General features: G+C 40.3%; 1 protein-coding gene across 1 annotated transcript in view; it reads left to right on the top strand.

Annotated features, from left to right (window-relative positions):
- The window catches only part of cubn (cubilin (intrinsic factor-cobalamin receptor)), a 392,255-nt gene that overhangs the window by 178,614 nt on the left and 186,721 nt on the right, over positions 1 to 26,920 (top strand). The window contains 4 exon segments of the mRNA XM_072254425.1: positions 10,011 to 10,139; positions 21,787 to 21,919; positions 22,084 to 22,289; positions 25,954 to 26,135. Coding sequence (XP_072110526.1) covers positions 10,011 to 10,139; positions 21,787 to 21,919; positions 22,084 to 22,289; positions 25,954 to 26,135 — 650 coding nt within the window.

The raw sequence follows: 26,920 nt of genomic DNA, 5'->3' as shown, positions 1-26,920 counted from the left end.
AGCCGAGAGGGCAGAGATTTGGTAAGAATCTGAGAGGCAACCTTTTCACCCAGAGGGTGGTCAGTATATGGAATGAGCTGCCAGAGAACAACATTTGAAAGGTGTATGGAATAGGGAAAATTTAGACATTGGAATAGAAGCCAAATGTGAGCATAAGGGATAAGTTTAGATATGAGTATGGGTCAGCATGGGCCATTTAATCTGAAGGACTTGTTTCTGTGTTTTATGAACCTATGACTCTATAACTTTGTCCCAATTTTGCCATCACTGTGTCTTCATCTTTTGTGCTGGTATCTACAATATGTTTTCCTCTTCCCGCACTTACAGATTGCCTTCAAACTCCAATAAAGTTGAATATAGTATCATTTCTTAATGCATGCATTACTAAATGACAATAAAAGAGGACTACGTGTCTTCATAATCTATAAGTTCAATGAATTGAAAGTAGAAAATGTTGGATAAACTAAGCATCTGCTCTAATAAAGCATCTTAAACCTGAAACATTAACTGTTTCTCTTTCCACACCTGTTGCCTATTCTACTAAACTTCCCCAGTGTCTTCTGATTTCCAATATCAGCAGCTTGTGTAAGTGTCACAAATACACGGTGCCTCAGGCTGTAGCCATAAAGAGAGGAAGAGAAGTGACAGTCTGCGTCTAGGATCTTTCATCAGAAGTGAAAAAGCTACTACTACAGAAATTGTTGGATGTAAAGGGAAAGAGGAGGGAAAACAAAAGAAGAGTGGTGTGAATGCTGGAAGACAGAAGAAATTAAGTAAAATGGAAATTCAGGGGATACATAGCAGGTCAGATAATGTCTGTGAAGACAGAATTAGAAGAGATTGAATGATGGAAGGGAAGATGATTGCGGGGCAGATGGATATTGACAGGATAAGAAAACAATAATACAAGGGCTTAAAGGAGAAGAAAATGAAAGTAGCAGAATCATTATCTTAAATTACTAAATGAGTCTGGGAGGCTTTGATGTTTCCAGTCAAAAGACAACACTATTTTCATAAAAATCAAAAAGCTGCAGGTACTAAAATACTGAAATAAAATGAAAACTTTTCTGCTGTTACTGGTTTACCACTAGCTCATCCTGAAATGTAGTAAAAAATGTTTTTGCTTTGTTAGCTTGAAAGAATAGCAATGTGATAACAAAGAGATCTAACACTGTAAGATAATTGGTTAGCATGACTAGATTGAATAGCTCAGAACTACAGTGCCCATAAAAAGTATTCAACCCTCCCCCCAGAGCTTTTCATTTTTATTGTTTTACATTGAATCACAGTGGATTCAATTTGGCTCTTTTGACACTGATCTACAGAAAGAGACTCTTTTGTGTCAGAGTGAAAACAGATCTCTACAAAGTGATCTAAATTAATTACAAATATAAAAAAAGCAAAATAATTGGTTGTATGACACAACAAATCACACTGTTGCAATTGGTTTAGAAGTCACATATTAGTTAAGTTGTCCTAGCTATATATAAACATGTGCAGTCAAGGTGTTTCAATTAATTGTAGTAAAAATACACCTGTATCTGGAAGGTCCAACTGCTGGTGAATCAGTATCCTGGCAAAAACTACAGAATCAGAATCAGGTTTATTATCACCGGCATGTGACGTGAAATCATTGGCATGTGACACCACGAAGACAAAAGAACACTCCAAGCAACTCTGCAAAAAGTTTATTGAAAAGTACAAGCCAAGAGATGGACACGAGAAACTTTCCAAATTACTGAATATCCCTTGGAGTACAGTTAAGTCAATCATCAAGAAATGGAAAGAATGTGGCACAGCTGTAAACCTGCCTAGAGCAGACTGTCCTCAAAAACTGAGTGACCATGCAAGAAGGGAACTAGTGAGGGAGGTCACCAAGAGACCGAAGACGAGTCTGGAGGAGTTACAAGCTTCAGTGATTGAGATGGGAGAGACTGCCCGAACAACAACTGTTGCCCAAGTACTTCACCAGTCGCAGCTTTATGGGAGAGGGGCAAAGAGAAAGCCACTATTGAAAAAGAACTCACATGAAATCTTGGCTAGAGTTTGCCAGAAATCATGTGGGAGACTCTGAAGTCAACTGGAAGAAGGTTCTATGGCCTGATGAAGCCAAAGTTGAGCTTTTAGGCTATCAGACTAAAAGCTATGTTTGGCATAAGCCAACATCATCAAAAACACACATTCTCTATCATGAAGCATGGTGATGGCTGCATCATGCATTGGGGATGCTTCACTGCTGCAAGCCCTGGAAGGCTTGTGAAGGTAGAGGGTAAAATGAATGCAGCAAAATACATGGAAATCCTAGAGGAAAATATGATGCAGTCTGCATGAGAACTGTGAATTAGGAGAAGATTTGTTTTCCAGCAAGACAACGACCCCAAGCATAATGCCAAAGCTACACAGGGATGGGTTGAAAGCAACACAGTTAATGTCCTGGAATGGCCAGGTCAGAATCCAGATCTTAATCCAATTGAGAATTTTTGCCTAGACTTGAAAAGAGGAGTTCACTCATGATCTCCATGCAATCTGACAGAGCTTGAGCAGTTTTGTAAAGAAGAATGGGGAAAATTTGCAGTGCCCAGACGTGCAAAACTGATAGTGACCTATCGACACAGATTCAAGGCTGTAAATGCTGACAAAGGTACATCTACTAAATACTGACTTGGAGGGGGTGAGCAATTATGGAATCAATTATTTTGTGATTATTGTGTTCGATAATTGTAATCAATTTAGACCAATGCATAAAAATTTGTTTTCACTTTGACACAAAAGAGTCTTTTCCGTTGATCAGTGCCATTAAAAAGCCAAATCAAATCCAGTGTGATGCAATGTTGTAAAATGATAAAACAAACGGGTGAATACTTTTTATAGGCACTGTTTGTTGTAGAAACAAGACAGATACAGTTTGGTTTTAACAGCACTTTTCAAAAGTTTCTATCTATTATTAAAAGTTTTAAGTATATTTTAAGTACTTGTTGCAACATTTATTTTTAGGCTGTTGTCTCTGGAAAATATTCAGTATTTTGGTACAAATATTCAGTACGAAGTTGAGAAAAGATAAAAACTTTATAATGTGGGATAATTTTATGGAGCTAATTGGAATTTGATGATGTAGATGAAAGAACTGAATTAAGGAAAAGAAAGAAATTAACAAAAGAGCAAAATGAATGCATTTAGATTAATTTTCTATCCAATGCATTTTGTGATCTAGATGGCTAAATTTGCTATAACTTAACAACGCGTGCCATTACCAGTGTGTAAATCCCACAGCAGTCACCAGAAAACAGAGAGTTCCCAGATGAACGTAACAAGCAGCAAGTTGTTTTTGGAGGAGCCTGCTCCTCCAGGAGCTTTGCTTTAACAGTGTTCCATTGAAAGGTTTGAGACTGAAATTAATGGAAAAGTCTGAAGTTGCTGTACTTAAATCAGAGATTGTAGTTGTTTTTTTTAAAAAAAATTCAAATTTAAGATTGAATGATAAAAATGTCTAAATAATTTTTTTTCAATTTTGAACGTCTTTTCAGAAAGCTCAATAGATCTCAATAAAAAAAGTCAAGTGTTTTATAGAGCAGATGACGCCAGTAATTAACATTGCAATCTAATCCTGCATCTGTGGCAATCTGGTTTACAAAAGAAGTATAGTATTAGATCCAAGAGGAGGCATATAATTTTGCCAAAAATCGTACAGTGGCCCAAGGATTGCGAGCAATTTAGAGTTCAAGGGAAAAGGACCAAAAATTTGATTAAGAGAGGAGAACTTGAGAATATGAATGAGGAGGTGACAGATAAGGAGCTACAGGGAGATAGTCACACGTAGTTCTGGGAGGCAGGTACCTGGGTGACTGTCAGGAGAGAGAAAGGGAATAGGCAGCCAGGGCAGAGTACCCCTGCGGAGGTTTCGTCAATAACACGTATGTAGCTTTAGGTACTGTTGGGGAGGACAACTTACCAAGGGGAAGCCACAGCAACCACGTCTCTGGCACTGAGCCTGTTTTTGTGGGTCAGAGAGGAAGGGATGGGAGAAGAGGAGTGCAGTAGAGACAGGGGATTCCATAGTTAGAGAAGAAGATATAAGTTTCTGTGGATGTGAAAAAGACACTGGATGGTACGTTGCCTCCCTGGGGCCAAGTCAGGGATGTTTTTGATCAGATACAAATCATTCTAAAGGGGGAGGGTGAGAGGTCAAAAGTCTTGGTACATATTGGTACCAATCACATAGGTAGGAAGAGGGAGGAAGTCCTGATGAGAGAGTACAGGGGGGTTAGATAGAAAATTGAAACGCAGGCCCTCCAGGATAGAAATCTCTGGATTGATTTCTTTGCCATGTGACAGTGAGGGTAAGAATAGTATGATTTGGTAGATGAATGTGTGGCTGAGGAACTGGTGAAGGGGCTGGGTTTTAGATTTATGCATCATTGGGATCTCATCTGGGGAAGGTATCATCATCATCATCAGGTGCCGTGCCCAGTTTGAGCTTTGACTGCCATGGCCCACACACTCCTGTTTCGGGTCAAGTGGATCAATTCACTGATATTCATTTCTAATTCTCTGGCTGCTGTCTCGATCATCATTTATCTTTGCCTTCCTCTTGCTTTCTTCCCTTCAATCTTTCCCATAATTACCATGCCTTCTAACTCCTCTTTCCTAATCACATGTCCAATGAAGTTACGTTGCCTTTTCATGAACTCATACATTATTTCTCTTTTTGTGTTTGCTCTGTTCATGACATTCTCATTATTCATTTCATCCATGATATTCTTTGCATCCTCCTCAAAAACCACATTTCTGCTGCTACAATTCATTTCCTTATGTTACTAGATATTGTCCAACATTCTGAGCCATATAACATAACTGGATAAATGTAACATTTCAGTACTCTGAGGCGGGTTGTCATGCCTAGTTTAGTATTGGTCAGTATAGTCTTCATTCTCATAAAGGTGTGTTTTGCCATCCCTATTCTTCTTTTGATGTCCAAGTCGTACCTGCCATCTGATGTCACTCAGCTTCCTAAGTAGCAAAAGTTCTGTACTTGTTTTATGTCTTCCCCATTTATTCTGAGCCTGCAGATAGGATTCTCCTTCTTTTTGGATATCACCATACATTCTGTCTTTTTGCAATTGATAGATAGACCCATTTTTGCACTTTCTTGGGGAAGGTATAAGTTGTACAAAAAGGATGGGTTACACCAGAATCAGAGGGGGAACAATATCCTTGTGGGCAGGTTTGCTCGAGCTGTTAGGGAACAAGTAAACAAATTTGGCAGGGGAAGGGGAACTGGAATTATAGGGCTGATAATGGAGCTGTTGGTATGCAAGGAAATGCAGTGTACAATGAGACTGTGAGGAAGGACAGGCAGATGATAGGACCAAATTGCAGTCAGTGGGATGAGTTGAAGTGTAACATGGGAGCAAAATCAAAAAGAGTGACAAATACAGGACTGAAGATGTTGTATTTGAATGTACACCGTATACATAATAAGGTAGATGATCTTGTACCACTGTTAGAGGTTCGCAGGTATGACATTGTGGACATGTGGCTGATAGCAGATCATAGTTGGAAGCTTGATATCCAAGAATACATATTGTATCAAAAGGACAGACAGATAGGCAGAGGGGGTGGGGTGGCTGTGTTGGTCAAAGTTGAAATCAAGTCCTTAGAAAGAGGTGACATAGGATCGGAGATGTAGAATCCTTGAGAGTAGTTAGAAACTGCAAAGGTAAAAAGACCTTGATGGGTGCTATTTATCGGCCTGTGAACAGTAGCCAGGATGTGAGATACAAATTACAATGGGAGATAGAAAAGACGTGAAAAGAGCAATGTTATGATAGTCGTGGGGGATTTCAATATGCAAGTAGATTGAGAAAACCAGGCTGCTGCTGGATCCCAAGAGTGAAATCTTGTACATTTCCTATGAGATGACTTTTTAGAGCAGCTTGTGGTTGAGCCCTCCAGATGAAAGGCAATTCTGAATTCAATGTTGTGTAATAAACCAGATTTGGTTAGGGAGCTTAAGGTAAAGGAACCCTTACGAAGCTGTAATCTTCATATGATCGAATTCATCCTGCAGTTTGAGGGGGAGAAGATAAAGTTAGATATATCACTATTACATTGCAATAAATGGAATGGCAGAGACATGAGAGAGGAGCTGGCCAGAAGGATTGGAAGGGGACACTAGCAGGGATGACGGCAGACCAACAGCAGCTGGAAATTCTGGGGACAACTTTGAAGGTGCAGGATAGATACTTACCAAAGATGAAGAAGTATTCTAAAGGGAGGATGAGGCAACCGTGGCTGACAAGGGGAGTCAAAGACTGTTAAGGCAAAAGAGATAACATATGGTATAGCAAAATTAGCGGGAATTAGAAGATTGGGGAGAGATATGGTACAGGAAAGATACTAGCATGGATAGAAGATTGTCTGACTGGCACAAGGCAAAGAGTGGTGATAAAGGGGGCCTTTTCTCATTGACTGCCAGAGCCTAGTGGTGTTCTGCAGGGGAGGGACCTCTCACATTATATGTCGATTTGGATGATGGAGTTGATGGCTTTGTGGTCAAGTTTGTGGATGATACGAAGATAGGTGGAGGGGCAGGTAGTGTTGAAGAAATGAAGAGTCTGCAGAAGGACTTAGATTGGGAGAATAGGAAAGAAGTGGCAGATAGAATATAGTATAGGAAAGTGTATGCTAATATATTTTAGCAGAAGCAATAAAGCCATAGTCTGTTTTCTAAATGGAGAAAATTCGAAAATCAGAGGTGCCAAGGGACTTGGGAGACCTTGTGCAGGATTTCCTTAAGGTTAACTTTCAGGTTGATTCGATGTTGAGGAATGCAAATGCGATGTTAGCATTCATTTTGAAATGGGGGGGGGCGGGAACGTCGACTCAGACCATGAGAGGCCTGCGTCAGGCATTTTCGTGCCTTACAAGACGCAAATTGGAAGTCTGTGTGGGGCGCCACTCTTCGCATAGACAACTAGACAATTTGAAACAACTAAAATGTAGCAGCAAAGATGTCATGCTGAGGCTTTATAAGGCATTGGTCAGAATGCACTTTGAGTATTGTGAACAGATTTGGGCTCCTTACCCAGGAAAAAATGTGCTGGCATTGGAAAGGGTCCAGAGGACATTCACAAGAATGATCCCATGAATGAAAGGGTTAATGTATGAGGAGTGTTTGCTCGCCCGTACTCTCCAGAATTTAGAGGAATGGCGGGGCGGGGGGGCGGTCTCATTAAAACCTATCAAATATTGAAGGGCCTACACAGTGTGAATGTGGAGAGGATGTTTCCTATAGTGGAGGGGTCTAGATCTAGAGTACATACCCTCATTTAGAACAGAGAGGTGGAGGAATTTCTTTAGCCAGAGGGTAATGAATCTGTGGAATCTGTGAAGCCAGGTGGGAGGGAATAGTCAAGGGCTGGAGAAGAAAGAATTGATAGAAGGGGAGAGTGGACAATAGGAGAAAGAGATGGAAGAGGGGACCCAGGAGGAAGTAATAAGCAGGTGGGAAGATGTGAAAGGTCAGAGTGGGGAATAGCAGAAGCGGTAAGGGAAATTGTTCACTGAAAGGAGAAATCAATATTCATGCCATCAGGCTGGAGTGTACCCAGACGGAATATAAGGTGTTGCTCCCCCATCGTGAGGGTGGCCTCTTCTTGGCACAAGAGGACGCCATAGATCGACATGTCAGAACTGGAATGGGTATTGGAATTAGAATGCTCGGCCACTGGGAAGTCCTGCTTGTGGCGGATGGTGCGGAAGTGCTCAATAGTGTGGTCCCCCAATTTACAACAGGCCTCGCCAATGTAGAGAAGGCCACATCGGGAGCACAATAGATGACCCTAGCAATAGAACTTAATACTACTGATAAATCTCCAGATCCTAATACTAAAAGTGAATGCTATGGAAAAAATGGATGTATTCTCTTTCATCCTCAAAATTCTGTAGACTAAGGAATGCCTCCTGCAGACAAGATGGTGTCAAATGTAAAACTAATATTTGAAAAAAGATGAAGGAATAATGGACCTGTTAGCCTGACTTTGGTAGAAGAGAAAATGCTAGAGTCAATAGGAAGGATTTGCTGGTGGGATACTCAGACAATATCAACAGGATTAGATCAGTTAACACGCACCAGGACAAAGATAGTGTACATCTTTAGATTTTTTGGGTTTCCTTACCCAGGCTAGAGGTTGCTCTGCAAATCCCTCTCTCCATTCTCAGCACCTCCCCACATATTGTTAATTCAACATAGGAAGCACTCTGTGAATGACAAAAGGTAAGCAGAAACTGTTTTTGTAGGTCATCTGTAAATGCACTAATCACTGAGCACAAATTCTGATCCATTGGATTACCAACTCCACTTTTTGGGTAAACAATTGACATCCAGACTTTATTACTACTACTACTAACAGTAAACACTTGGGTATCATGCACAGTCTCGAACTGGCAACTCACTTAGCCTCTAATACTTGATTTTCTCCTGAACTGGGAAAGAAACTCTAGATGCTTCAGGAAGTAGCTGACCCTGGAGTCTTGGTTTTCCTTTGAATTGCAACAGGACTTCATAATAATTCACTTGTTGAGATTCATTTTGCACTTGAATATATAGCTTTGAACACTGATAGTACTCAATTGGATATTACTGATGAAAGTTCTGCTGGTAAGATTTAGTTGCCTTGCTTGAATGCTTTGACAGTTTTCCATAGGCTTCATGTAAAACCAGGATAAAATGAACAATTTTGCCTTAAAGTTGCACTCAAGGCAATGGTATCATCTGTCAAAGTGTAAGATGCATCAAATAGTGCTTGTGTACATTTTCAATGTTTCATTTATGTAAAATCTGATGATCACGTGACACTTTTTCAAAGCAGAGATCAGAGGTTTTCCACAGTGAACTATCCCATGACTTATTTCTCAGTTATCATTGCAACAGATTACTCAATGACTAATCTGTTCTTCTTTGTGGAGCACACATTTGCTACATTCCATCAATAATATAACTACAAACTTGGCAGTAAAATGCTTTGGAAAGTCCTGAGGTTGCGAAAGAGGCCATATATTTGCAAGCTCCTTTGACTGTGCTCTAAAAGTTGCTGTTGATACACAATTAAGGAAAGCTGGGGTGCTGTAATTTTGAAGTTCAAAATAAATTTATTATCGAAGTACATACACGTCACCATATACAGCCATGAGATTCATTTTCTTACGGCATACTCAATAAATCCATAGAATAATAACCATAACAGAATCAATGAAAGCCCTCACCAGCTTGTGCGTTCAATCAGTGTGCTAAAGACAACAAATTATGCAAATACAAAAAGAAAGGAATAATAATAATAATAGTGATTGCATTGTTGGAGCAGTGGCTAGACTGCTGCACAAGAAACACGAGTTTAGTTCTTGACAGGAGCAGGGACATAAGTTAAATTGATTTTTAAAAAATCTTAAATTAAAAAACACGTATTAGTGTTGGTATCCACAAATGATCATGAAAGAACAGCTTGAGGTAAAAATCCATTTGGTTCATTTTATGGAGAACAAGTCTGTTGTTCCTATCTAGTCTGACCTGGTGGTGACTCTAGACCCTCACCAATTTTGACTCTCAACTGTTTTCTGAACTAGCAGATTAATCTACTCAGATCAAGGGCAATTGTGAATGAGTGTTTAAAACTACACTCACTAGCAATGTCCAATGTCCTCTGAATGAAAAGAAACAAAATTCTGTTTTACTGTAATTTGAACATGTTGAGGATTGTCCTGTAAATGCTCAATTTGAAATAGAAATTCAGCATTTTTTGACTCACAGAAATCCATTTCAAAGTACATTAACTTTAACTTCCCTATTTTTAAAATTTAATTGACCTATGATGATATTGTTCTGCTTTTCCTTCCTCTGACAATGAGTTCGCGTTTTATTATATATTGTGCAATATCATCACATTATATTATATTCAACCTATATTGCTTTCAGGGTTTGGCTTTGTGCATTAATTTGCCTCTATATATTGTAGGTCGTTACTGTGGAAATACAATCCCTGATCCAATCACATCATCCAGTAATGCCTTATTTGTCAATTTCATCTCTAATGATGTCATCTCATTCAGAGGCTTCCGAGCAACCTATGCCGCATCAGCATCAGGTAGGAGATACCGTAACAATATAAGGAGACACAAGAGATTGTAGATGTTGGAACTCAGAGCCACAAACAATTCACGAGAGGAACTGAACAGGTTGAGCAACATCTGTGGGAGAGAGGGGAGAAGAGCAAAGGGGATTGTCATTGTTTCTGGTTGAATCTAGTCCTGAACCGTAAGTATTGCCAATTCAATTCTCTCCTGCAGATACTGATTGACCACCTCAGTTCTCCAGTGTATTATTTGTTACTTTAGAAATAACTATCTTCGGCAATTTTTAAAACTGGTTATTAGGCCATTTTATTATACTGAATATGAATTTCAACTGACACTAACAATAACTCAGAAATCATAAGGTGATTGCAAAATTGAAGGATCATGGTTTAGGAGTTGTTATTGTGATTTGCTACCTTTTAAAAATGTTAAACTCTGACAAAGTTCACAGATGTTGACTGCTTGTAAAACAGGTGTCAGCTGTGTCATTCACTTGCTAATCTATGGGATGTCTCCTGACAGCCTTTACCACAGTGAAGGGAGAAAAAAAATGGCGAGGGTTAGGGGGCAGCGAGTGAGCTACATGGAGTTGGTGGATACAGGGAGCTGGGTTGGGGGGGCTAATGGCAGGTAGGTATCTCTGGTGGATGGTGCACTGCATTCAGGAGCACCTCCAGTCCCTATCCGAGGTAGTGATATGCTATTTAGTACACTGATTGACAAGTCAGTCCGTAGTATCCTTAGTTCATAAAGGGGTGGTTCAACACATTTAAAATTTATGTCCTGTTTACAGGGTTCATTTTAATTCACACATCTCTTTCTTATCTTTGGGGTGGTGGTACAAGAGCCTAAAGCCCCACACTCAGCAATTCAGGAACTGCTCCTTCCCCTCTGCCATACTTTTCATGGTTTTGCAATGAAGATAAGTCATTCAAAGGAATGGTAATGTCACAGGCACAAAACAAATTTCCTGCAAGATGAATCATTGTGGGAAGTGCCAAACCCAAATAACCTCGGGTGGGTCTTTGTCACGAAATTGGAACAAATGCTTCAAAACAGTCACAGAACAGTTTGTGTATATGACCATCCATAATTAAAGCAAACACAAGTGGGCCCAATATCTAGACAATCAGATCATACAGACTCCAATTTAAATAGTAAATTCAGTGTAGTAAATTGTGAGGTTAGTCAGAATGCCTTCAGCATTATGTGGCCTTTCCGATGATTCACTACCCAGCACCACAGTAGAAATACTTGAGTCCTCAGTGAGGGGCATGGTAAGAAATAATGTGAAACAGAGTTTGTAAATGTGATAAATAAATAGACAAGAAAATAAAACAAAGTGTACTTTGTCAAACCCTTATTGTGCAAAACATTAAATATTAGGTTGTTTTGAGATTAGTGGTGTCAGTATGTATTTTGTAGGTGTAATAAACAGCAAATACAATCTAACTGGCACTGGGTCTAAACTGAATTAAAATGCTCTCTTTCTAATGTGCAGAAACAATAGATTATTCTCAGTGATTTTTTCATTCTGTGATTCTACACAGATACTCAACATAGATTGAACAAGCTCTAGTCAGACACGAGGAAATCTGCAGATGCTGGAAATTCAAGCAACACACATAAAGTTGCTGGTGAACGCAGCAGGCATGGCAGCATCTATAGAAAGAGGTACAGTCGACGTTTCGGGCCGAGACCCTTCGTCAGAACTAACTGAAAGAAGAAAGGGAGAGGGGAGCCCAGAGGATGGGCAAGGAGTTATAGAGAGAGGGAGTAAAAAACAGAGAGAGAAATAAATAAATAAATAAGGGATGGGGTACGAGGGGGAGGTGGGGCATTGGCGGAAGTTAGAGAAGTCAATGTTCATGCCATCAGTTTGGAGGCTACCCAGATGGAATATAAGGTGTTGTTCCTGCAACCTGGCCACACTCAGGTTGGAGGAACAACACCTTATATTCCGTCTGGGTAGCCTCCGAACTGATGGCATGAACATTGACTTCTCTAACTTCCGTTAATGCCCCTCCTCCCATTCCTACCCCACCCCTTATTTATTTATTTATTTATTTATTTATTTTCTCTCTCTTTTTCCTCCCTCTGTCCCTCTTAGTATAACTCTTTGCCTATCCTATGAGCTCCCCTACCCCTTTCTTTCTTCCTAGGCCTCCTGTCCCATGATCCTTTCCCTCCTTCAGCCTCGTATCCCTTTTGCCAATCAACTTTCCAGCTCTTGGCTCCATCCCTCCCCCTCCTGTCTTCTCCTGTCATTTAGGATCTCCCCCTCCCCCTCCCACTTTCAAATCTCTTACTATCCCTTCTTTTAGTTAGTCCTGATGAAGGGTCTCGGCCCAAAATGTCAACTGCACCTCTCCCTATAGATGCCGGCTGGCCTGCTGCGTTCACCAGCATTTTTAATGTGTGAAGCTCTATTCAGAGACAGCTTTTTCACTGCACTGATACATGTAATGTATTATTCTCTAGTCAGCTAATGAAGATCACACCTGTCTGCTCCTTGCTCACTCTGCACATAACAATGACAATATAGTCAATGAAGATTCCCCCATTTCCCTCACCCCACTTCCAGCAAATCCCCTCCTACTTGCTGCATTGTTATTGTTTTCTTGACATAGAAATGCACCATACTGGCCTTCATCAGATTTAGTAGTATAATACTTGAAGTCAGGAATTTAGCCAAAGCTTTCAGTGGGATATTGATTCTGATTTTCAGAAATGATTTTTTAAACATTTTCTGAAGGGATGTTATCATCCGTTCCTTTACACTGGTAGGCTTCTGCTAGGTGTTGCTAATCCTGTTAGGAACCTACGATACATTATAGATGATATTTGGCACATTGGATTAGTCAGATATTTGTGTCAGAGGTAGGTGGAAGTCCCAGAACAGAAATCTGACTCAAAAGCGTATGCATGTGGTCCACAAGTTCACCATTACATACTTCAATAAGACTTTGTTGATATGACATCAAATTTTTCTGTATTTTCTGTATTTAGTCTGATTTACTTCCTTTCTAAAGGGCATCAGATTATAGAACAGACGATTGGAAGTTTCCTCAGATAGTATCCGTATTTCTCCATGCTTGTCATTTTAAACTAAAATCTGTAAAGACATGAATGGTGGAATAATCCATTGAACAAAATGATTCAATGATTTTATGACTTCTTGGCACATTGTAAAAAAACAAGTTAATACCATAATATTTTTGATTATGTAGGTATCATTTAGTAATTATATAGTATTTGGATGCTATAGGAGAAAAGTAAAATTTAAAATGTTATAGGATAATATTATTTAAGAAGGGCAGCAAAAACAAACCAGTGAACTACAAGTTAGTGAACCTGACGTCAATGGTGGGCAAGTTGCTGGAGGAGATTCTGCAGAACAGGATCTACCAACATTTGGACAGACAATGACTGATTTATAAACAATTTTATGCATTGGAAATCATGCTGCACAAATCTTTAGAGGTTTGTGAAGAGGCAAGTGGATTATTGAGGCAAGGCACTGGATGTCGTCTAAGTTAACTTTACCAAGACTTGGACAAGGTCCTGCATAAGATCAATGGAGAACGAGATAAGCAAATAGATAATTGGCTCAATGACAGGAACCAATGGGTGATGGTAAAAGCTTGTTTCTTGGACCAGTGGTGTGCCATTGCTGGACCTATTGTTATTTGTCATTTATCTAAAGGATTCGCAGCTAACAGTAAAATAAATGATGTTGTGGATAGGTAATCAAAAATTATAAGGGGGTTTTGATCAGCTAGGTACTGTAAGCGGACTGGCAGATGTCAAATGGCTTTCAATTTAGATAATGTTGATTTTTTGCTCTTTGGGAATAGTAGAGCCCTGGAGAGTGGTGTAGAACAAGGGTACCTTGGAGTACAATTACTTAGTTTCCTCGAAATGATACCACAGGTAGACTGGGTGGTAAAGAAGAAGTTTGATACACTGCCTTTCATCAGTCAGAAAACTGAGGACAGGAGTAGGGATGTTAAATTGCAGTCGTACAAGCCCATAGACACAGGAGCGGAATTAGACCATTTGTCCCATCAAGTCTGCTTTCCCATTCAATTGTGACTGGTTTAATATTCCTCTCAAACCTGTTCTCCTGCCTTGTTCCTGTAACCTTTGACCCCCTGACTAATCAAGAAGCTATCAATCTCTGCTTTAAATATACCCAATAACTTGGTCTCCATATCCGTCTGTGACAATGAATTCCACAGATTCACTACCCATTAACTAAAGAAATACTTCCTTATCTAAATTCACATCTCTCTATTTTGAAACTGTGCCCTCTGGGTTTAGAGTCCCTCAATATAGAGAACCCTCTCCACATCCACTCTATCTAGGTCTTCCAATATTCAATCAGTTTCAATGAGATTCCCCCCCCACCCACATTCTTCCAAACTCCGGTGAGTGAAGGCCCAAAGCCATCAAATGCTCTTCATGTGTTAATCCCCTTATTCCCATAATAATTCTCATGAACCACCTCTAGACCCCCTCTAGTGCTAGCAAAATTTTCATTGATAGGAAGCCTAAAGCAGCTTACAATACTTCAAGGTCCGATCAATGCCTTATAAAGCCACAGCATTACATCCTTGCTTTTATGTTCTAGTCCTCTTGAATTGAATGCTAACATTGCATTTGACTTCCTTACCACTAACTCAACCCGCAAGTTAACCTATCGAGAATACTACATGAGGACTCCCAAGTCCCTTTGCACCTCTGATTTTTGAATTTTCTCCCCATTTGGAAAATAGTGTACGCCTTTATTCCTTCAACCGAAATGCATGACCATAAACTTCCCTACACTATATCCCATCTGCCACTTCTTTGTCCAGTCTCTCAATCTGTCTACATTCCTCTGCAAACTCCCTTCTTCCAAAGATTACCTGCCCATCTATTCATCTTTGTATCATCTGTAAATGTGGCTACCAAGCCATCAATTCTGTCATCCAAATCATTGACATATAATGTGAATAGAAGAGGTCCCAACAGTGACCCCTGCAGCACACCACCAGTCATCAGCAGCCAACCAGAAAAGGCTCCCTTTGCTCCCACTCTCTGACTCCTGCCAGTCAGCCAGTCTTCTATCCATGTCAGTGTCTTTTCAGTAATAATACCAAGGGCTGTTAGCTTGTTAAGCAGCTTCATATGCAGAACTATGTCAAAGATCTGAAAATCGAAATAAATAACATCCACTTATTCACCTTTGTCTATCCTGTTTATTACTTGCTCAAAGATTTCCAACAGATTTGTCAGGCAAGATTTCCCCTGAAGGAAACCATGCTGACTTTGGTCATTTTACCATGTGTCTCCGAGTACACCCAGACGTCATCCTTAGTAAATGACTCCAACATCCTGCCGATCACTGAAATCAAGATAACAGGCTGGAGTGACTTACGCAATTTTCCAGTCCTCTGGAATCATTCCAGAATCTAGTGACTCTTGAAAGATGATTACCAATGACTTCACAGTCTCTTCAGCTACCACTTTCAGAACCCTGGGTTGTAGTCCATCTTGTCCAGGTGACTTATCTACCTTCAGATCTTTCAGCTCCTCAAGCATCTTCTCCTTAGTAATACCAACTACACTCACTTCTGCCTCAACACTCTCTAAATTTCTATATACTGCTAGTAGTTTTCCTCACTGAAGACTGATGCCAAAAAACTTAAGTTTCTTCACCATTTCTTTGTCCTCCATTGCTACCACTGCAGCATCATTTTCTAGCGATCCAATATCCATTTTTGTCTTTCTTTGACTCTTTATGCAGCTGAAAAAACTTTTGCTATCTGCCTTTATATCATTACCTTCATATTTCATCTTTTCTCCTTATGGCTTTTTAATTTGCCTTCCACTGGTGTTTAAAAGCTACCCAATCCTCTAGCTTCCCACTATTTTTGATATATTATATGCTATCTCTTCTGTTTTTATGCTGTCTTTGTCTTCTCTTGTAAGCAATGGTTGCCTCATCCTCCATTCAGAATACTTTATCTTTGGGTTGTACCTATTTTGCATCTTCCGAGTTTCCCCCAGAAACTGTTCTGCTGCCATCACTGCTAGTGTCCCTATCCAATCCACTTTAGCCAGTTTATCTCTCATGCCTCCCTTTGCTCCATTTACATCTAACCTTAGCTTCTCCATCTCAAACTGCAGAGTGAATTCTGGCACTCTCTCCTTAGGATTCCTTTACCTTAAACTCTCTAGTCAAATCTGGTTCATTACGCAACACCCAATCTAAAATTGCCTTGCCCCTAGTGGGCTCAACCAGGAGCTGTTCTATAATGGCATCTTGTAGACACTGATGAGACTACGATACACTCAGTCTATTGTGTACGGTTTTGGTTACTTGGTTATGTCATTGAGCTGTAAAGAATGCAAACAAAATTTACAAAAATGTTACCATGATTCCAAGACTTGAGTTATCGAGAGAGGTTGAACAGGCTAGAACTTTATCCCTTGAAATGTAGGAGACTGAATGGTGATTATATAGACAATAGACAATAGGTGCAGGAGTAGGCCATTTGGCCCTTCAAGCCAGCACCGCCATTCACTGTGATCATGGCTGATCATCCACAATCAGTACCCCGTTCCTGCCTTCTCCCCATATCCCTTGACTCCGCTATCTTTAAGAGCTCTATCTAACTCTTTCTTGAAAGAATCCAGAGAATTGGCTTCCACTGCCTTCTGAGGCAGAACATTCCACAGATCCACAGCCCTCTGTGTGAAAAAAGTTTTTCCTCAACTCCGTTCTGAATGGTCTACCCCTTATTCTTAAACTGTGGCCTTTGGTCCGGGGCTCCCCCAACTTCAGGAACATGTTTCCTGCCTCTAGCGTGTCCAATTCCTTAATAATCTTATATGTTTCAATCAGATCCCCTCTCATCCTTCTAAATTCCAATGTGTACAACCCCAGTCGCTCCAATTTTTCAACATATAACATTCTCGCCATCCCTGGAATTAACCCAGTCAACCTATGCTGCATTCCCTCCATAGCAAGGATGTCCTTCTTCAAATTTGGAGACCAATTTTGCACACAATACTCCAGGTGGGGTCTCACCAGGGCCTTGTACAACTGCAGAAGGACCTCTTTGCTCCTATACTCAACTCCCCTTGTTATGAAGGTCAATATGCCATTAGCTTTCTTCACTGCCTGCTGTACCTGTATGCTTACTTTCAGTGACTGATGAACAAAGACACCCAGATCTCATTGTACTTCCCCATTTCCTAACTTGACAAAATTCAGATAGTAATCTGCCTTCCTGTTCTTGCCACCAAAGTGGATAACCTCACATTTATCCACATTAAACTGCATCTGCCATGCATCTGCCCACTCACCCAACCTGTCCAAGTCACCCTGCATTCTCATAACATCCTCCTCACATTTCACACTGTCACCCAGAGGTGTATAAAATATTGAGGGGCATTGATAAGGTGAAAGCACACAGTCTTTTACTTGAGAAAGGGAAAAAAATTGAGGGCAATGGTTTAAGTTGAGAGGGAAAAGATTTAAAAGGGACCTGAGGGATCATGTCACACAGAGGATTGTGTGTAAATGGAATCAGCAGCCTGATAAAGAGTTTGAGGGAGGTATAGTAACAGCATTTAAAAATTACTTTGACATAAGTAGGAAAACTTCAGAGAGCTATGAGCCAACTACATGCAAATTGGACTAGTTTAGATGAACATCTTAGTTGGCACAGACATTTTGGAGAGGGAAGGAGAGCAGCCAGATATCTTGGTGCATATTGGTACTAATGACATAGGAAGGAAGAGCAAAGAGGTCCTGAAAAGAGAATTCAGAGGGCTAAGTAGAAAGCTGAGAAGCAGGACCTTCTCGGTGGTAATCTCTGGATTGGTGCCTGTGCCATCCACCAGTGAGGGTAGAAACAGGATGATTTGGCAAATTAATTCATGGCTGAGAATCTGGTGCAGGGTGCAGGGCACAGGGCTTCAGGTTCTTAGATCATTGGAATTCCTTCTGGGGGAGGTGTGACTTGTTCAAAGTGATGGGTTGCACCTGAACCCAAGGGGCAAATATTCTCGCGGACAGGTTTGTTAGAGCTGCTGGGAAGGGTTTAAACCAATTTAGCAGGGGGGTGGGAACCAGAGTGAAGGGACTCAAGATAGAATGGATAGTAATAAAGCAAAGATAGCGTGCAGTCAGACTGTCAGGAAGGTCAGGCAGATGTTAGATCAAAATTGCAGCCAGCAGGATGAATATCAGTGCAATAGGGATGCAAAATCAAAAAAGGTAGCAAATACAGCACTGGAAGTGTTATATCCCAATGCATGGAATATAAGAAATAAGGTGGATGATCTTGTTGCACTATTGCAGATTGCCAGGTTTGATGTTGTGGCCATCACTGAATTGTGGCTGAAGGATGCTTGTAGTTGGGAGTTAAATGTCCAACTTTATACATGGTATCCGAGGGATAGGAAGGTAGGCAGAGAGGGTGGTGTGGCTCTTCTAGTAAAGAATGGGATCACATTAGTAGAAAGATGCAACATAGGATTGGAAGATGTTGAATCTTTGTGGGTTGAGTTAGAAATTGCAAGGGTAAAAGGACCCTGATGGTAGCTATATACAGACCTCCCAACAATAGTTGGGATGTGGACCACATATTACAACAGGAAACAGAAAAGGTGTGTCAAAGAGGCAATGTTATGATAGTCATGGGAGATTTCAATATGCAGGTCAATTGGGGAAATCAGGTTGGAAATGGATCTCAAGAGAGTGAGTTTGTTGAATGCCTGTGAGATGGCTTTTTAGAACAGTTTGTCGTTGAGCCTACTAAGAATCAGCTATACTGGATTGAGTGTTACGTTGTGAACTGGAGATGATTAGGGAGCTTAAGGTAAAAGAACTCTTGGGAGCCAATGATCACAATATGACTAAGTTCAACTTGAAATTTGATAGGGAGAAGGTAAAGTCTGACAGCAGTATTTCAGTGGAGCAAAGGAAATTACTGTGGAATGAGAGAGGAGTTGGCCGAAGTAAATTGGAAGTTGATGCTGACAGAGATGTCAGCAGAGCAGCAATGGCATGAGTTTCTAGGAAAAATGAGGAAGGTTCAGGATAGATGTATTCCAAAAATGAAGAAATACTCGAATAGCAAAATAGTACAGCCATGGCTGACAAAGGAAGTCAAAGATAATGTAAAAGCAAAAATTAGTGCGAAGACGGAATATTGGGAAGCTTTTAAAACCCTACAGAGAGCAACTAAAAGAATCATTAGCATGGAAGAGATGAAATATGAAAGCAAGCTAGCAAACAATATCAAAGAGGATAGTAAAAGTATTTTGAAGTATGTAAAAAGAAAAAGAGAGATGTGAGTGGGTATAGGACCACTAGAAAATGAGGCCAGAGAAATACTAATGGGGCCAAGGAGATGGCAAATGAACCAAATGAGTATTTTGCTTCAGTCTTCATTGTGGAAGACGCTAGCAGTGTGCTAGATGTTGAAGGGTGTGAGGGAAGAGAAGTGAGTGCAGTTACTATTACAAGGGAGAAGGAGCTCAAATGGTTGAAATACCTCAGGGTACATAAGTCATCCAGACCAGGTGAACTACACCCTAGGGTTCTAAAAGAGGTAGCGGTAGAGATTGTTGGAGGCATTAATAATGATCTTTCAAAATTCATTAGACTCTGGCATTGTGCCAGGGGACTGGAAAATTGCAAATGTCACTCAACTCTTTAAGACAGGAGGAAGGACCTGAAAGTAAATTACAGATCAGTAAGCCTGACCTCAGTGAATGGGAAGATGTTGGAGTCAATTGTTTAGGGTGACATTATGGAATACTTGGTGACAGGACAAGATAGGACAAAGTCAGCATAGTTTCCTTAAGGGAATATCTTGCCTGATGAACCTGTTGGAATTCTTTGAGGATATTAGTCGTAGGATAAGTGAAGGGGATGCAGTGGATTTTGTACAGTTGGACTTTCAGAAGGCCTTTGACAAAGTGCTACACATGAGGCTGCTTACCAAGTTAAGATCCCAAGGTATTACAGGAACGTTGCTGGCATGGTTAGAGCATTGGCTGATTAGTCGGAGGCAGTGAGTGGAAATAAAAGGACCCTTTTCTGATTGGCTGGCAGTGACTAGTGTTGTTCTGCAGGAGTCAGTGTTGGGACCGCTTCTTTTTATGCTGTACATCAATGATCTGGATGATGGAATAGATGGCTTTTAGCCAAGTTTGCAGATGATATGAAGATTGGTGGGGGTTGGGGGTAGGTAGTGTTGAGGAAACAGGTAGGCTGCAGAAGTACTTAGAGAGGTTATGAGAATGAACAAGAAAGTGGCAAATGAAATACAATGTTGGAAAATGCATGGCCATGCACTTTGGTGGTAGAAATATTTTCTAAATGAGGAGAAAATCAAAAAATTTGCAATGCAAAGGGACTTCAGAGTCCTTGTGCAGAACAACCTAAAGGTTAACTTGCAGGTAGAGTCAGTGGTGAGGAAGGCAAATGTAATTTTCACGTTCATTTCAGGAGGTCACCTTGAATATTGTGAACAGTTTTGGGCTCCTCACCTGAGAAAAGATGTGCTGGCATTGGAGGGGGATCAGAGGAAGTTCATAAGGATGATTCCAGGAATGAAAGGATTATCATACAAGGAACATTTGTCAGCTCTGGGTCTGTACTCACTGAAATTTAGAAGAATGACGGGTGATCTCATTGTAATCTTTCGAATGTTGAAAGGCTTAGACAGTGCAGATGTGGAAAGGATGCTTCCCATGGTCAGGGAGTCCAGGACAAGAGGGCACAGCCTCAGGATAGAGGGGTGTCCATTTAAAACAGAGATGTGGAGAAATCTCTTTTGCAAGATGATGGTGAATTTGTGGAATTTATTACCACAGGCAGCTGTGGAGGCCAGGTCATAGAGTGTATTTAACACAGGGCTTGATAGGTTCTTGATTGGATATGGCATCAAAGGATACAGGGAGAAGGCCAGGGAGTGGGGCTGAGGAGGGGAGAAAAGGATCAGCCATGATTGAATGGTGTAGTAGACTTGATGGACCAAATGGTGCTATGTCTTAAGGTCTCACGTTCTAAGTTGGGCCTAAGTTGTTCTTCCCATACTGTATTACTCAGTGACTCTGGAATATGATGTGTTGAATGTATACACGATGGAACTAGGAATTCAGAAAAATTGTACATAGCTATATACTGGAGAGCATAAACTAAAATTCGAATGTACCCTGAGAAATGTAGGTGGTGCGGCGGAGTAGCAGTTAGTATAATGCTTTACAGCACCAGCGTTCGGATGGTCAGGCTTCAGTTTCTGCCGCTATCTGTAATGACTTTGTATGTTTTCCTTGTTACTGTGTGGGTTTTTTTTCTGATTGGTCCAGTTTCCTCTCACACTCCAAAAAACCTACTGGTTAGCATTTGTAAGTTGTGGGCGTGTTATGTTGGCATCAGAAGCGGGCTTCTCCAAGCACATCTTCAGGTTGTGCTTGCTGGTCGTTGACACAAACAATGTGTTTCATTGTATATTTTAATGTTTTGATGTACATGTGACATACAAAGCTGATCTTTAATCTTTAAGAAATATCTTTTAATCTCTAGCTGAAATAATATTAACAGCTGTGAATATTCCTCATAAAAATTGTATTCTCTTATCCTGTTCACAGCCTGTGGTGGGACGTTTCACATGCAATCTGGAGCTTTCAGTAGTCCTAACTACCCTGAAAACTATCCATCCAATAGTGAATGCATCTGGTATATCATCAGCTCTCCTGGTAATCGTGTCCAAATCTCCTTCATGTAATTAAGATTTATATATTTTTTATAAGCATACTGGACAGTATTACATAAGGGACGGAATTTGTTTGACTGGTAATTTATTTAGTGTGTTGTTTGGATTTAATTAACAATATTCAATAACTAATCAGGTTAAATGTGTTGTTGATTTTGTTTACAATTCACAGAAATTTTGATATTGGAAATAGCTTAAACTGTTCCTCGGATTATGTTGAAATTCGAGAAATGGATGCCACCGGAGAACTAATTGGACGTTTCTGTGGCTCTCCTTTACCTGAAAATTGTACTTCAGTTGTTGGACACATACTGTGGGTAAAATTTGTTTCTGGTCCATCATCGAAGCATTCTGGATTCAGTGCCATTTTTTCTCATTGTAAGTTATGGATTCAGTACATAAGTTATCAAAAAGTCCACATACTTTGAAATGCTTTCAAATCCAATGCATACATTTTAGTTGTTATGTGGACCAATATCGAAGGATCTCCTCCAATATTGCTTGTGAAATTACAGATTTCATGTTCCCATCTCTGGAAAATTATTAATCATTGACATTCACTTGTCCTTTTACCTTAGTAATTTAAATCTTTGTTTTATAAAGCAATCTTTAACTATGATACCTTGATCAATTATTTCCCAATATTCATACTCTGAAAAAATAATCTTTATTTCTTTTTCCAACTGATTGATGCAAGGTGAAATATTGTTAAGGCACATATTTTTAGCTAGTGGCAGGAACATGCATAATAATTTAAATTTCATCTCGTTTGCATTAATATGTTTTATTTACCTATAAAGAAGCAATCAAAGAGTGATGTAGTTCATCTATTATCTAAGATATCTTTGAAGTATAAATGCAGATTTGGATTACTGTACTTTAATTAATGAAGATAATATCAAATGATATTTTGATGACAGATTTAAGGAGAAAGAGAATTAGAGGGGCTCTGAAGGGGAGATTTTTCACGTACAGTCTGACTAGTATCTGAAATGTACTGTCAGAGAAAAGGTTAGAAACGGAGTCACTGACAACGTTTAGTACGCCTCTAGGCAAACATTTAAATTGTTTACTCATGGATGGCTACAGGGCAAGTGCTGGAAGATGGAATTAATTTGGATGTCTGTGCAGAGTTCAGCATGGAGACGATGGGCTAAGTTGTCTGTTTCCATGTTGTAGGACCCAATTACTCTGAGAAACTATAGCTCATTTTATAGATGGTACATATTGCTAATACTACCCGCCTTATTAGTACTTATGAGGAGGTCCCTGAGTTCACAGAAGGGGTCATGAGCTTCATTTGGAAGTGCATCAAGGATGTTCTCCCCAAAAAATCGGTCAGGGTCTATCCAAACCAGAAACCCTGGATCAACAGTACCTTCCATACTGCACTTACCGCGCGAGACAGAGACTTCAGCGCAGTAACCACCAGGAACTCAAGAAATACAGCTACGATCTATGCAAAGTCATTAAGGCAGCGAAACGACGATACAGGGACAAGATCCAGATACAACGCTCCCCCAACAACACAAGCAGCTTATGACAAGGTCTGCACACCATTGCAGACTTAAAAGCTAAACACAGTGGTGCTGCCAACAACACTGCCTCTCTCCCAGATGAGCTAAATCTCATCTAAATCTTCAGCTAAATCTTTTTTACACTCGGTTCAATGTTGCCAACACTGAGCCCCCAAGGAGAGCTGCTGATGTGACCTGCACGTTAGTCATCTCTGAGGCTGAAGTACGCAGGTGTTTCCAACGACAACCGCAAGGTTGTGGAACTGGACGGCATCCCAGGGCGGGTACACAGCACAATTGGCTGGTGTGTTCGCAGACGTTTTTAATCTCCCAGTGTTGATTGCCCTCCTGCTTCAAAATACCCACCATTGTCTCTGTGCCTAAAAAGACCAAGCTAACATGTCGAATGACTGGCATCCCGTCACACTCACCTCATTAATAAGCAAATGCTTTGACAGGCTGGTCAAGGATCACATCTGCAGCTTGCTACTACCCACACTGGACCCCTACAGTTCGCCTACCAACACAACCGATTGACAGGTGATGCAATAGCCATAGCTCTACACACCTGGAAAGGTGGGATGCTTATGTGAGAATGCTGTTCTTGGACTACAATTGAGCATTCAACACCATAATTCTCTCCAGACTTGACAAGAAGCTCAGAGACCTCGGCCTTCACCCTTCCTTGTGCAGCTGGATCTGGACTTCCTGTCAGATCGCTGGCAGGTGGTAAGAGTGGGCTCCCTCACCACAGGACCCCCCCAGGGCTGTGTCCTAAGCCCCCTCCTTTATTCTCTGTACACCCATGAGTATGTCACCACCCACAGCTCCAATCTGCTGATTAACTTTGCAGATGATACTACATTGATTGGCCTTATCTCAAATTGTTGCAGAGAGAGGTGTGGACAGCCCAGCGCATCTGTGGACATGAACTTCCCACTATTCAGGACATTTACAGCAACAGGTGCGTAAAAAGGGCCTGAAGGATCAATGGGGACCTGAGTCACCCCAACCACAAACTGTTTGAGCTGCTTCCATCCAGGAAACAGTACTGCTGCATTAAACCCAGGACCAGCAGGCTCCGGGACAGCTTTGTCCACCAGGCCATCAGATTATTAATTCACACTGACAATTGTATTTCTATATTGACTGTTCTTTTGTATATCTTACTGTACATATTATTTATTACAAATGACTATAATCTGCACATTGCACATTCAGATGGAGACATAACAAAGATTTTTACTCATGTATGTGAAGGATGCAAGAAATAAAGTCAATTCAATTCAACACTCTAACAAGGCATCACCATTTGCCATATCTCAGTTTATTTTAACATCACATCAGAATTATTCAGTGTCTAATATTGCCCTTCACACAGTCAACAACTGCAACAATCATCATGCCACCTGAATAATTACTGAATGTATCCCCTATATCCAAATCCAAATCATTCACGATTATTACCTAGAATAAGGTGTTACGAGATGCACCCAACCATTCCAGCTTCCTGGGTTTAGACCCTCTAACTCTCCAGACAGGGATAGCTGGTGCAGCTCCTTTAATAATTCAGGACCGTCCTGCTAATTGCCGATTATGTTTTGGGTGCCAAAAATTAAGTATTTAAAGAGCACCTGAACGGAACCTCAAGGCTCAATGGTAAGCACAATCAGAGTTATCATCTTGCGTTTTGTGCTCAGTTCTCGAATCCACTTCTATTCCGTGTCCTGATCCCAGCCTTGGATACTCCAGCAGCTGGGTCCAAACCATCCTCATTAAGGACTTGTCACATAAGGATTCCAGCATCATGAGTCAAAGGAATCTAATCAAACAACCTTCCATCACGCTCTATCTTCTATTGCTAAACAATTTTAGATCCAATTTGCCAATTTGCCCTGGGTATCTGGGCCCTTAATCTTTAAACCTTTAGAACTAAGTTCCATGTTGGAGGACCTTGTCATCCACTCGTCCAAACTACTCCAAAAGGACCAACCAAACTTGTGACATCTTCCTCAAGAGGACAAGGACTTCAGCATGTGTGAGCACCATCAGTTGAAGTTTTACTTCAAGTCCTATGCCTTCTTGATTTGGAAATACTGAACTTGTCCTTCATCTTTACTGGGTTGAAATCTGGGAACGTCCTATCCCTCATCTTGGTGGGAGTACCATCACTAGAAAAAACTGTGGAAATTCAAGAGGTGGCTCATCAGCATCTTCCTAAGAGCAAGTAAGAATGAGAATTAAATCCTGGTCTTGCTACAAAAGTCCAGATCTTGAAAAATGAATAAATAAATCAGGATTCTACCATGAATCCAGGTATGGTGTAACCTGATAATCTAAATATAGGTTTATTTACTTTTAGTGAGTTTTATATTTAGGTATTATTACTGTCCAATCATGAAATGTGGAAGCAACTGAAAAGGCCAAAGTGCATTGCAACCCATGAAAATATTATTTTTATAATAGCAGATAGCAGATATTAATACACATGCCCCTTGTCTTAATTTGAAATATGTTAATTTCAGTGTATGGCAATGAAATTGTGGGCATCCAAGGGCAAATTGCGTCTCCATTATGGCCACTGTATTATCCACACAATGTCAACTACCACTGGACAATTACTGCTCCAGAATTCTATATCATCCATGCCAGAGTTCAAGAGTTGGATATCGATGCACTTCATGAATGCAGATTTGATAAGTTATTGGTGAGTAATCTTTGCACCTCAACAAGATTCAAGTTTGCACTGTAGGATTTTGACAATCAGTTTAATTTTAGCTTTAGAGAATTTGTTGAAAGCCACAGTGAAACCCTAAGATATTCAGCAAATCATTCCATTACAATTCTAAATTGAATATGCCAGTGTTCTACCACCTCTGCTCCAACATCCTTCTACACAGTTGATACAGTACATCATGTTGATGGAATTAGATATTTATCTTGGAAATCAATAATATTTTCATTAGAAATTAGAAACCAGTGATATAATAAGTTATAATATAGTAGATTAGAAATCTGTTCCATTTGAAGTTTTATGGTATTTCCAACAGAAATTTTAATATATCATTGGATAATACTAAGTCATAACATCTGCCAAGAGCTTTGGTTATATCCAAAAGTGGGCAGAGCTTGATGAAGATTTTCCCATATAAGCAGTACTGTCTACAGTACTCACTGGGTCCAGACCTATTGGGAGGTAAGGAAGGAGGGAACAGGAGATGCAATGTGTCGAATACTCCTTTGGAGAAAGGTAGCACCTCCTAAAAAGGGCCATGGAATTTAACTGCAGTCAATGAAGAAACTCTGAGAATTTCAAAATAGAATAATTGAAAACAATGAAGAGATTCCTAGTTGAAGTGTAGAGATTAAGCAGGCTACACCTCTATGCCTTAGAATTTAGAAACATGAAACGTAACCTCATTGAAACCTACAAAATTCTTAGAGAACATTAAAAAAAAGATGCGAGGAGGATGCTTCTTCTAACTGAAGAGT

This window comes from Mobula birostris, chromosome 3 (genome assembly GCF_030028105.1).
Source record: "Mobula birostris isolate sMobBir1 chromosome 3, sMobBir1.hap1, whole genome shotgun sequence".
Lineage (NCBI taxonomy): Eukaryota > Metazoa > Chordata > Chondrichthyes > Myliobatiformes > Myliobatidae > Mobula > Mobula birostris.
The sequence above is the reverse complement of the archived record's forward strand: the minus strand, read 5'-3'. Positions and strand labels throughout refer to the sequence as shown.